The sequence below is a fragment of the Ornithorhynchus anatinus genome, chromosome 3 (assembly GCF_004115215.2).
Source record: "Ornithorhynchus anatinus isolate Pmale09 chromosome 3, mOrnAna1.pri.v4, whole genome shotgun sequence".
NCBI lineage: Eukaryota > Metazoa > Chordata > Mammalia > Monotremata > Ornithorhynchidae > Ornithorhynchus > Ornithorhynchus anatinus.
Genome location: NC_041730.1, coordinates 140,286,906 through 140,298,966, shown reverse-complemented (window position 1 = coordinate 140,298,966; position 12,061 = coordinate 140,286,906). Strand labels below are relative to the sequence as shown.

The 12,061-nt window shown below is 47.4% G+C and overlaps 1 protein-coding gene across 2 annotated transcripts in view; it reads left to right on the top strand.

Annotated features, from left to right (window-relative positions):
• Window positions 1-12,061, top strand: part of DOCK1 (dedicator of cytokinesis 1) — a 395,003-nt gene that overhangs the window by 322,997 nt on the left and 59,945 nt on the right. For both annotated transcript variants that reach the window (XM_029059688.1, XM_029059687.1), the window contains exons 39-40: window positions 6,310-6,399; window positions 9,091-9,195. In XM_029059688.1, coding sequence (XP_028915521.1) covers window positions 6,310-6,399; window positions 9,091-9,195 — 195 coding nt within the window. The remainder of the gene's footprint in view (window positions 1-6,309; window positions 6,400-9,090; window positions 9,196-12,061) is intronic.

Below are 12,061 nucleotides of genomic sequence, written 5' to 3'. Positions count from 1 at the left end.
AATGAATAACCCCACCTCCCTCCAGTGTCATTTCTGATTACGGTTAATCCCACTCGAACAAGAGTCGCCGGAAAAAAGTTTCTGGGAGAAGTCTGAAGGGAAGGGCCCAGCTCCAGTTTAATTACACCTGTTTTTTAATTTCATTTTTTATTTTTATGATATTTGTTAAGCTCTTACTCTGTGCCAGGCACAGTACTAAGCACTGGGGTAGATACATGATGATCAAATTGACCACTGTCCCTGTCCCACATGGCGCTCACAGTCTTATTCCCAGTTTTACAGATGAGGGAACGGAGGCACAGAGAAGCAAAGTGATTTGCCCAAGGTCACACAGCAGGCAAGTGGTGGAGCCAGGATTAGAACCCAAGTCCTTCTGACTCCCAGGCCCGGCTCTATGCAGTAGGCCTTGCTGCTTCTCCATTTATTAAGCTTTTATGCTGTTCTGAGCCCTGTTCTGTGCACTGGGATAGATACAAGATCATCCAATATGATGCAGTTGCTGTCCCACACGGGCCTCATAGCGAAACAGTAATAATAATTGTGGCATTTGTTAAGCGCTTACTATGCCTCAATCACTGAACTGACACTAGGGTACTTACAAGATCATCTGATCTGATTCAGTCCCCATCCCACACGAAGCTCATAGTCTAACAGTAGTAATAATTGTAGTATTTGTTAAACGCTTACTATGCCTCAATCACTGTATTAAGTGCTGAGGCAGAGATAAGATCATCAAATCCCACAAAAATAATAATAATAATAATGTTGGTATTTGTTAAGCGCTTACTATGTGCCGAGCACTGTTCTAAGCGCTGGGTTAGACACAGGGGAATCAGGTTGTCCCACGTGGGGCTCACAGTCTTCATCCCCATTTTACAGATGAGGTAACTGAGGCCCAGAGAAGTTAAGTGACTTGCCCACAGTCACACAGCTGACAAGTGGCAGAGCTGGGATTCGAACTCGTGACCTCCGACTCCCAAACCCGGGCTCTTTCCGCTGAGCCACGCTGCTTCCACAAGGGTCTCACAGTCTAAGTAAGAGAGAACAGGGATTAAATCCCCATTTTACAGATGAGGGAACTAAGGCACAGTGAGGTGAAGCGACTTGCCCAGGATATCACAGCAGACATTCTAAGGCTCAGACTCTTATAATACTACTAATTAATAATAATTATAGCATTTGTTAAATGTGTGCTATGTGTCAGGCACTGTACTAAGCACTGGGGTGGATACAAACAAATCTGGTTGGATCCAGTCCCTGTCCAATTGGGGCTTACAGTCCTAATCCTCGTTTTACAGATGAGGGAACCGAGGCCCAGAGAAGTGAAGTGACTGGCCAAGGTCACACAGCAGTCAAGTGGCAGAGCTGGGATTTGAACTCATGACCTTCTGACTCCCAGGCCCATTTTTTAATAATAATAATAGCGTTGGCATTTGTTAAGCGCTTACTATGTGCAAAGCACTGTTCTAAGTGCTGGGGGGAAACAGGGTGATCAGGTTATCCCTCATGGGGCTCACAGTCTTCATCCCCATTTTACAGATGAGGTAACTGAGGCCTGGAGAAGTTAAGTGACTTGCCCAAAGTCACACAGCTGACAAGTGGCGGAGCCGGGATTAGAACCCATGACCTCTGACTCCCAAGCCCGGGCTCTTTCCACTGAGCTACTCTGCTTCTCTATCTGCTACACCATTTTCCGAAGTCAGCAGATACATCAGCTAATCTCTCTGGGCCTCAGTCTCCTTATCTGTAAAATGGGGGTAACATCAGCGCTTAGAACAGTGCTTGGCACATAGTAAGCGCTTAACAAATACCATCATTATTCTCCTTGAGACTGTGAGCCCCGTGTCAGGCAGATTGTGCCCCAGCTGATTATCAGGTATCTATGCCATTGCTTGTCACTCGACTAGTGGCCCATAATAAATTCCAGAATTACTAAAGGAAGCCCCAAACATATGTCAGTAAAGGTAGCAGTAATAATAAGTACTTAATCAATACAATTGATTGATGGATTGATAAGCACTTTGAAACTCACCCCAGCCCCTCAGGACTTATATAAATATCATTCCTAATAATTATGGTATTCGTTAAGCACTTACTAATAATAATGATGGTATTTGTTAAGCACTTACTATGTGCAGAGCACTGTTCTAAGCGCTGGGGGGAGATACAGGGTAATCAGGTTGTCCCCCATGAGGCTCACAGTCTTAATCCCCATTTTACAGATGAGGGAACTGAGGCACAGAGAAGTTAAGTGACTTGCCCACAGTCACACAGCTGACAAGTGGCAGAGCTGGGATTTGAACTCATGACCTCTGACTCCAAAGCCTGGGCTCTTTCCACTGAGCCACGCACTGCTTCTCAGAGGATGTGGGTTCTAATCCCACCTCTGCCGCTTGTCTGCTCTGTGACCTGGGGCAAGCCACTTCACTACTCTGGACCTCAGTGACCTCCTCTGAAAAATGGGGATGAAGACTGTGAACCCCAAGGGGGGGCAACCTGATTACCTTGCATCTACCCCAGTGCTTAGAACAGTGTTTGGCACCTAGTAAGCGCTTCACAAATACCGTCACTATTATTATTATTATCATGCCTACCAACTCAATTATATTGTACTTTCTCAAGCACTTAGTACAGAGCTCTGAACACAGTAAGTGCTCAATAAATATGAGGGATAGACTGATTGATAAAAGCTTGTGGGCAAGAAATGTGTTTACCATTTCTGTTCTGTTATGGTATTGTCCTCTCCGAAACAATTAGTCCAGTGCTCTCTATAGAGTAAGCACTTGATAAATACCATCGACTGACTGATTCTAGAGAAACAGTGGGGTCTAGAGGAAAGAGCGTGGATCTGGGAGTCATGAGACCTGGGTTCTAATCCTAGCTTGGCCACTTGCCTGCCATGTGACCTTGAGCAAATCACTTCACTTCTCTGGGCCCCTCCTGTAAAATGGAGTTAAAATCCCTGCTTTGCTTCCTTCTCAGCGATCCTCATGTGGGACAGGGACAGTGCCTGACCTGTTTATTTTGTCCACTCCAATGCTTAGCACGGCGTTTAACATGTGGTGGATGCTTAAGCAATACCGGCATTATTATTACCATGTACTATCCCATCAGTAAGCAATCCCTAATCCATTTTCAATCATTTCCTGCCTCCCAATTTCCCCCCATCCCAGTAAGTGATTGAAAAATGTGGAATGCTTCCATACCTTGATGCCTCATTCTGAGTAGAAAATCGAGGCCATTTTAGTTCATTGAGACCGGCTATTACTCAAAAATTAGGCTTGTTTGATATCCATTGCCATGTGAGAAGATTCAGCTTTTCTGTTATCAATGATAAATGCAATCCATTGAACTGTTTACTGAGGAGGAGTGCCTTTTTTTGGACAGTGAATATTGTGTTAGAGCTGAAAAATCTAGAGGAAAAGCCAGTATGATGGAACTTTAGGTAAAAATGATATTTTTTTTAAATGGAAATAGCCAAGAGAGGGCACGGATCACTGGAGCCTAAAAAGAAACATCAAAAGGAAAATGAAATTCTTCAGAACTCTAAATGTGAGTTTCATTCTGATAGTCTGAGAGTTGGCATTTACTGAGCATCCTCTGAGTGCAAAGTGCTGTAATAAGCACCTTTTTGTAATGGTATTTGTTAAGGGCTTACTATGTGCCAGTCACTGTACTAACCACTTGTGAAAGTACAGCAGAAATATGGCTGTCGTCCTGGAGCTTACACAGAAATATGAGAGCTAGCAACTGTATTTGTTAAGCACCTACTAAGTGCCAAGCACTGTATTAAACACTGGGGTAAATACAAGATAATCAGGTCAGACAGAGTCCCCTGTCTCAAGCAGGACACACAGTCTAGCAGGGAGAGAGAACAGGTATTAAATCCCCATTTTACAGATGAGGAAACCGAGACACAGAAAAGCTAAGTGATTGTCCAAGGTCGCACAGCAGACAAGTGGCGGATCCAGAATTAGAACCCAGGCCATCTGACTCTCAGGCCTGGGCTCTAGACACTAGGCCTTGCTGCTTTTTGATAGACATTAAATATTTATAATTATTTACGAACAAAATGGTAAGTTTCTCGAGGGCAGAAATCCCATATACTAACTCTTTTGTACTCTCCTAAGCGCTCAGTTCAGGGCTCTGATGGCAGGGATTCATTCATTAATTCAATCGTATTTGTTGAGCGCTTACTGTTTGCAGAACACTGTGCTAAGCTCTTGGAACGTGCAATTCGGCAACAGATAGAGACAATCTCTACCCGACAACGGGCTCACAGTCTAGAAGGGGGAGGCAGACAACAAAACAAAACAATCATCATGTCTACTAACATGTCTATTAACTATTGCACTCTCCCAACCGCTCAGCACAGAGCACTCAAAGCTCCTTGAGGACAGGGATGATGTCTGCTAACTCTAATGAATTCTCCCGAGCACTTAGTACAGTTTTGTGTCTACAGTGAGCACTCTTGTCATTGATTGATGGATTGATAATAATATTAATGATAATGCTAAGTGACAGTCAGTCAATTATATCTATCATTCCTCTTCAAACTTCTTGAGTGAGTTGTCTACACCCTCGGTCTCAAGTTCCTCTCCAATTTTCTCCTTGACCCCCTCCAATCTGGCTTCTGTCCCCTTCACCCCCAGACACCACCCTCTCAAAGGACACAAATGATCTCTTCTTGCCAAATCCAACGGCCTCTACTCCATCTTAATCCTCCTCTGCCTTCGACACTGTCAACCACCTCCTTCTCCTGGAAACATTATCCAACTTTGACATCGCTAACACTGCCCTTGCCTGATTCTCGTCCTATCTCTCTGGCCGCTCATACTCAATCTCTTTTGTGGGCTCTTCCTCTGCCTCCCACCCCCTAATTGTGGAGGTCCCTCAAGGTTCATTTCTGGGTCCCCTTCTGTTCTCCATCTTTACCTTCTCCCTTGGAGAGCTCGTTTGCTCACATGGCTTCAACTACCATTTCTATGCAGATAATTCCCAAACCTCTATCTACAGGTCTGATCTCTCTCTGTCTCTGCAGTCTCACATTTCTTCCTGCCTTCAGGACACCTCTACTCAAATGTCCCACCAACATCTCAAACTTAACGTGTCTAAAACAGAACTCCTTATCTTCCCACTCAAACCCTGCCCACCCCCTGACTTTCCCATCCATGTAGGCAGCACCACCATCCTTCCTGCCTCACAGGCCTGAAACCTTGAGAAACAGCGTGGCTCAGTGGAAAGAGCACGGGCTTTGGAGTCAGAGGTCATGAGTTCGAATCCCAGCTCTGCCACTTGTCAGCTGTGTGACTGTGGGCAAGTCACTTAACTTCTCTGTGCCTCAGTTCCCTCATCTGTAAAATGAGGATGAAGACTGTGAGCCCCACATGGGACAACCTGATTCCCCTGTGTCTACTCCAGCGCTTAGAACAGTGCTCCACACATAGTAAGCGCTTAACAAATGCCAACGTTATTATCCTTGACTCCTCTCTCCCATTCAACCCTCATATATCACTAAATCCTGCCTGTTCAATCTTCACAACGTCACTAAAATCTACCCTTTCTTCTCCGTTCAGATCGCTCCCGTCTTAATCCAAGCACTTATCCTCTCCTGCCTTGATTATTGAAGAAAGCTCATCGCTGACCTCCCAGCCTCCTGTTTCTCCCCATTCCAGTCCATCTTTCACTCTACTGCCCGGAACATTTTTCCACAAAAACTTTCAGGCCATGACTCCATACTCTTCAAGAACCTATAGTGGTTGCCCATCCACCTCAGAAACTCCTCACCATCGGCTTTAAAGCAATCTCCTTGCCCCCTCCTACCTCACCTCGCTACTCTGCTACTATAACTCAGCCCACACACTTCGCTCCTCTATTGCTGACCTTCTCACTGTACCTCGATCTCGTCTATCTCGCCACTGACCTCACACCCACGTCCTGCCTCTGGCCTGGAATGCCCTCCCTCCTTGTATCTGACAGACAATAACTCTCCCCTCCTTCAAAGCCTTATTGAAGGCCCATCTCCTTCAAGAGGCCTTCTCTGACTAAACCCCGCTTTCCTCTTCTCCCACTCCTTACTGTGTCACCCTGACTTTCTCCTTTTTTTCACCCTGCCTCCCAGCCCCACAGCACTTATGTACAGATCTGTAATTTTATTCAATTATATTAGTGTTCGCCTCCCCACTGCGATCCCTGCAGTTCTCCCGATTTGCAGCCCATCGGGTGGCAAACCCCCAGCCAAAACAGGCTATGCCGTGTGACGCGGGTCCGACGTGGATATATGACGATTGTGTGTCTTTTTACCCGCAGATGTGGGAGGAAGCCATTGCGCTGGGCAAAGAATTGGCCGAGCAGTACGAAAACGAAATGTTCGACTACGAACAACTCAGCGAGTTGCTGGTGAGTCTTCAGCCTCTCCGCCGGATGCGGCCTCCTCCCTCGGGGCTCCCGGGATCTTAGCCACGTGTCGTCGGGGTCTGGCAGGGGGTTGGCCAGCACCAGCAGACGGTTTCTGACCACACCCCTCTGCCCCCCGCCTTTACCTGAGGCTTGGGGGCCTGGGAGCCATAGGACTGAGGTAGACCTGGGAGACGGGGCCAATCCAGGTCAGGAGATCACCTGTCCACTGGGCCCCGGACTGGCCTTTGGGGTCTAGTAATAGCAGTGATTCGATCTATGCAGGGCTGACTCTGTGCGAAGCACTTTGCTGAGTGCTGGGGAAAGAAATCCCCACAGACAGGGCCAGGGCTGACCAAACACACCTAAGGAAAGGCACACAGAAATTTGGAAGGACAAGACATCTCCTCCCAGATCCTCCAGGCTCCTCCTGGCTCCCTCTCGACTCCCATGTGAGGCCGTGGGGCCTGGCCGGTTTGGAGCGTCAGCCCTCTGTCTGCTCCGGGAAAGAGCTTGCCAGGGACAATGGGATCCAGTGGGATCCAGTGTGGCCAAAATTCAGGGTTCACAGAGGCGGGTCCTCGGTCAGTATTCTGGGACTGTTCCCTGTACGAGCCTAGAGCTGGGAACCAGGGGGCCTGGGTTCTAATATTAGCCCTGCCAATTGCCAGCAATGTGACCTTGGACAAGCCAGTTTAATTCTCTGTGCCTCAGTTACCTCATCTGTAAAATGGGGATTAAGACTGTGGGCCCCATGTGGGACTGGGACTGTGTCCTGCCTGATTGGTTTGTATCTACCCCAGTGCTTAGTACAGTGCTTGGCATTTAGTAAATACCACAATTCTTCTTATTTTTATATATAGGAAGAAAGATCCCTTGGAGCACAACTTGGAACATACTTAATGCTTAATAAATGGCAACATTGTTATTGGGAAATGAGAATAGGGAATTTCCAGAGGAAATTAGGGAGTGAATACCCTGCATATCCTCCAACTGGACCCTGGAGCGGATCCCAAGAATGAATAATAATAATGATAACTGTGGTATTTGTTAAGAGCTTATTATGTGCCCAGAACTGTACTAATCACTGGGGTAGTTACAAGATAATCACATCCCACATAGGGCTCACAGTCCAAGTAGGAGGGAGAACAGGTATTAATCTCCATTTTGCAGAGAGGGAACTCAGGGCCAGACAAGTGAAGTAACTGGCTCAAGGTCACACAGCAGGCAAACGGTGGAGTCAGGATTAGATCCCAGGTCCTCTGGCTCCCAGGCCTGTGCTCTTTCCACTAGGCCACACTGCTTCCCCAAACCAGCTATCATATTTATTCAGCACCTCCTCTGTGCAGAGTACCGTACTGAGCACTCGGGAGAAGGCAATATAACAAGAGTTGCTAGACACGTTCCCTTCCCACAAGGAGCTTACAGTCTTGTGTAGGAGGCAGACATTAAAATAAAGGATGGATATCTTAAGAGGAGATCTCCTGTCTTCTTTTAAAATCCACCCTCTCCACCCATGCCGCCCACCCCATCTTTTCCCACCTTATCAAAGCCCTTGCCCCATCCCTTCTTCCCTCCCTGTCCGCCGTTTTCAGCTGTTCAGTCTCCAATAGCTTCTTCCTCACTGCTTTCAAACATGTTCTTGTCTTCTCTATCCTAAAAAAACCCTCCTCGGACCCCCAAAGCTCCTTCCAGGTATCACCCCGTCTCCCGCCTTCCATTCATCTCCAAACTCCTTGAATGAGTCGTCTACACCCTCTGTCTCCACTTCCTCTCCTCCAATTTTCTCCTTGACCCCCTCCAATCTGGCTTCTGCCCCTTTCACTCCACAGAAACTACCCTCTCAAAACCAACCAGCGATCTGTTTTTTGCCAAATCCATCCTAGTCTTTCTTGACCTTTCAGCTGCCCTTTACACTCTCCTGGAAACCTTATCCTGGAAACCTTATCCAACCTCGGCTTTACTGACACTGTCCTCTCCTGGTCCTCCTCCTATCTCTCTGGCCACACCTTCTCCGTCTCTCTCACAGGCTCCTCCTCTGCCTCCCACCCCTTAACTGTGGGAGTCCCTCAAGGTTCAGTTCTGGGTCCCCCTCTATTCTCCATCATCCACTTCTGCTTCCTCCTATTTGCAGTTTATTTTAGTGTCTTCTTCTATCTCAAGCCTTTAAGCTTGAGGAGGGGAACAGTGTCCACTAACTCTCCCAAGTGCTAAATCCAGCATTTTGCACTTAGTAGACTAGAAGCTCCTTGAGGCCAGGGACTGTGTCAACTAACTCTGCTGTCCTTTCCCAAACCCTCAGTTCAGTGCTCTGCGCACAGTAGATTGGAAGCTCCTTGAGGACAGGGATCGTATCTACTAACTGTCCTCTACTCTCCCCAATGCTAGGCTCAGTGTTCTGCTCCCTTCATTCATCCCCCTCCCCCACAAGCCCCACAGCAGTTATGTACATATCTGTAATTTCTTTATTCATATTAATGTCTATCTCCCCCTCTAGACTGTAAACTCACTGTGGGCAGGGAATATCTCTGTTTATTGTTATTTTGTACTCTCCCAAGCACTTAGAACAGTAGTCTACCCACTGTAAGCGTTCAATAAATACGATTGACTGACCAACTGATGGACAGTAGATGCCCAGTCAATACGATCGATTGATGGATTGCCAGATTGATCCTGTCCATGTTTGCTCCACAGAAAAAGCAAGCCCAGTTTTACGAGAACATCGTCAAGGTGATCAGACCCAAACCGGACTACTTTGCTGTGGGCTACTATGGCCAGGGCTTCCCGACTTTCCTGCGGGTGAGTGGTCGGGCCTGGGGTCCCCCCGGGTGGGCAGCGGGGGAGGAGAGACGAGGGGGTGCTCGGTCGGGCATGGGGCCAGTGGCAACCTGACACCTCTTCGTAAATGCACGGACGGTAAACGCAAGACTAGCTCGAGTTTCCTACTGGGGCTTTGCTGAGAAGCAGTGTGGCCTAGTAGATTCATTCAGTAGTATTTATTCAGTAGTATTTATTAAGCGCTTACTATGTGCACAGCACTGTACTAAGCACTTGGAATATGCAGTTCGGCAACAGATAGAGACAATCCCTAACCAATGACGGACTCACAGTCTAATCGGCGGAGACAGATGGACAAAAATAGAGCATTGGCCTGGGAATCCGGGGACCTGGGGGTCTAATCCCAGCTCCTCCACTTTGCTGTGTGTGACCTTGGGCAAGTACCTTCACTGCTGTGGGCCTCAGTTACCTCATCTGTAAAATGGGGATCAGGACTGTGAGCCCCATGAAGGACATGGACTGTGTCCAACCTGATTACCTTGCATCTACCCCAGTGCTTGGCACATAGTAAGCGCTTAACAAATACCACAATTATTATAATTGTGCTGTGGGGTTGGGAGGGGAATGAAAGAAGGGAGCAAGTCAGGGTGATGCAGAAGGGAGTGGGAGAAGAGGAAAGGAGGGTCTGAGTCTCAGCTGAGTGTCCTTTCCTTTCTTTGGCTCTGCCGTGTTTCCTTAACACAGAATAGGAGAAAAAAATATTTTGTTGAAAAGACTGGGCAGAGCAGAGAGGAGAAAGTCGATCCTTCCGACTGCCCTGACCTCCCGCTCAGTTAGCGAAAAGAGCCACGTCTCACCTTCTTGGGCACCAGTGTCCCCGGCTTGATGTTTTCTGAGCATTTCTTTAATCATGTATTCAGTTGCAGGAGGCTTGTCTTGCTTTTCATCGCAGAAAAGAAACTGGGGCGTGTTTGTGATTTGTCAGGGAGTGTGCAAACCCAAGGCATGAGGGAGGTGCGTAGAGTTGAATTGTTAAAACAGCATGGCCTGATGGAAAGGGGGCCCGGGGTGGGGAGACCAGTGCCCGGGTTCTAATCCCGGCTCTGTCTCACACCCTCTGGGTGACCTCAAGGCACTCACTTGACCTCTCTGGGCTTCAATTTCCTCCTGTTTAATATAGGGATAATTATGCCTGCCTCATCCTCAGTAATGGTATTTTCCTGGGTTCCTGCCGAGTGCTAAGCACTGGATTAAGAGCTTAAGAAAGACAACAGAAACAAGACATTCTATCTGCCCTAGAAGAACCGATGAAGCCTCAATCACTCAATCGATCATATCGAGCGCTTACTTTGTGGAAAGCACAGTACTGAGTGCCTGGGAGAGTACAGTATAACAGACACATTCCCTTCCCACAACAAGCTTAGAGTTTAGAGGGGGAGACAGACATTGATATAAATAGATAAATTATGGATATGTACATAAGTACTGGGGGGCCGGGGCGGAGGATGAATAAAGGGAGCAAGTCAGGGACACAGAAGGGAGTGGGAGAAGAGGAAAGGAGGACTTAGTCAGGGGAGGTCTCTTGGAGGAGATGGGTCTTCAGTAAGGCTTTGAAGACAAGGAGAGTCATTGTCAGTTGGATATGAAGAGGGAGGACATTCCAGGTCAGAGGCAGGACGTGGGCGAGAGGTGGGCGGCGAGATAGGTAAAATGGAGAAATAGTGAGAAGGTTAGCATCAGAGGAGCAAAGTATGTGGGCTGGGTTATTGTAGGAGAGTAGTGAGGTGAGGTAGGAGGGGTCAAGAGGATTGACGGCTTTAAAGCCGATGGTGAGGAGCTTCTGTTTGATGCAGAGGTGGATGGTGGAGATTCTTGAGGAGTGGGGAAACATGGCCTGAATGTTTTAGTAGAAAAATGATCTAGGCAGCAGAATAAAGTATGAGCTGGAGAGGGGAGAGACAGGAGGCTGGGCAGTCAGGAAGGAGGTGGGATAGGATAAGAGCAATTGGGCAGTTGTTTGAGAGGTCGATTATTATTTATATTTTTCATGGAATTTGTGAAGCGCTTTCTATGTGCCGGGGCTCTACTAAGCTCTGGACATACGAGGTAATCAGGTTAGACAAAGCCCACAGTCTCAATCCCCATTTTACAGATAAGGTAACTAAGGCCCAGAGAAGTGAAGTGATTTGCCCAAGGTCACAATGAAGGTAAATGATGGAGCTGGGATTAGAACCCAGGTCCTCTGCTTCCCAGCACCAGGCGCTATCCGTTAGGCCACGCTGTTTTTAAGTCCCGTTTCTGGACAGTGACAGTCATGTCTTATATTCGTCATCCTATTTCTTTTCTTGGTTACGAATTTATTTTCTCCCTGCCTGTTTCATGCTTTGCAGGGAGATTAGAAATAAGATTAGACTACAGAGTTTGTCTCATAAGGCTTTAATAGGCATATGCCTTCTCATGTCTTTCTTCTTGCATGGGGCATAGTAAACACTTTCATAGCAGGGCCCGACACATTAAATCGGGTTTGCAGCGTTCCTAACCTGCTTAACTCCGTTCAGACTCAAAGATGACGCTACTACACATTTATCTTTGCAATTAAAAGTGAATTTTGTCTGGTATGTGGGGTCACATTGGGGCCACGGGCATAATATCTTTCAGTGATGAGGGCCAAGATAATAATAATGGCATTCTTTAAGCACTTACTGTGAGCCAAGCACTGGTCTAAACGCTATCAGGTTGGACGCAGTCCCTGTCCCACATGCGGCTCACAGTCTCAGTACCCATTTGGTGATGAAGTGACTGAGGCCCAGAGAAGTGAAGTGGTTTTGCCCAAGGCCACACAGCAGACAAGTGGTTGTGCCATGATTAAGAGCCAGAGGGAGCCAGG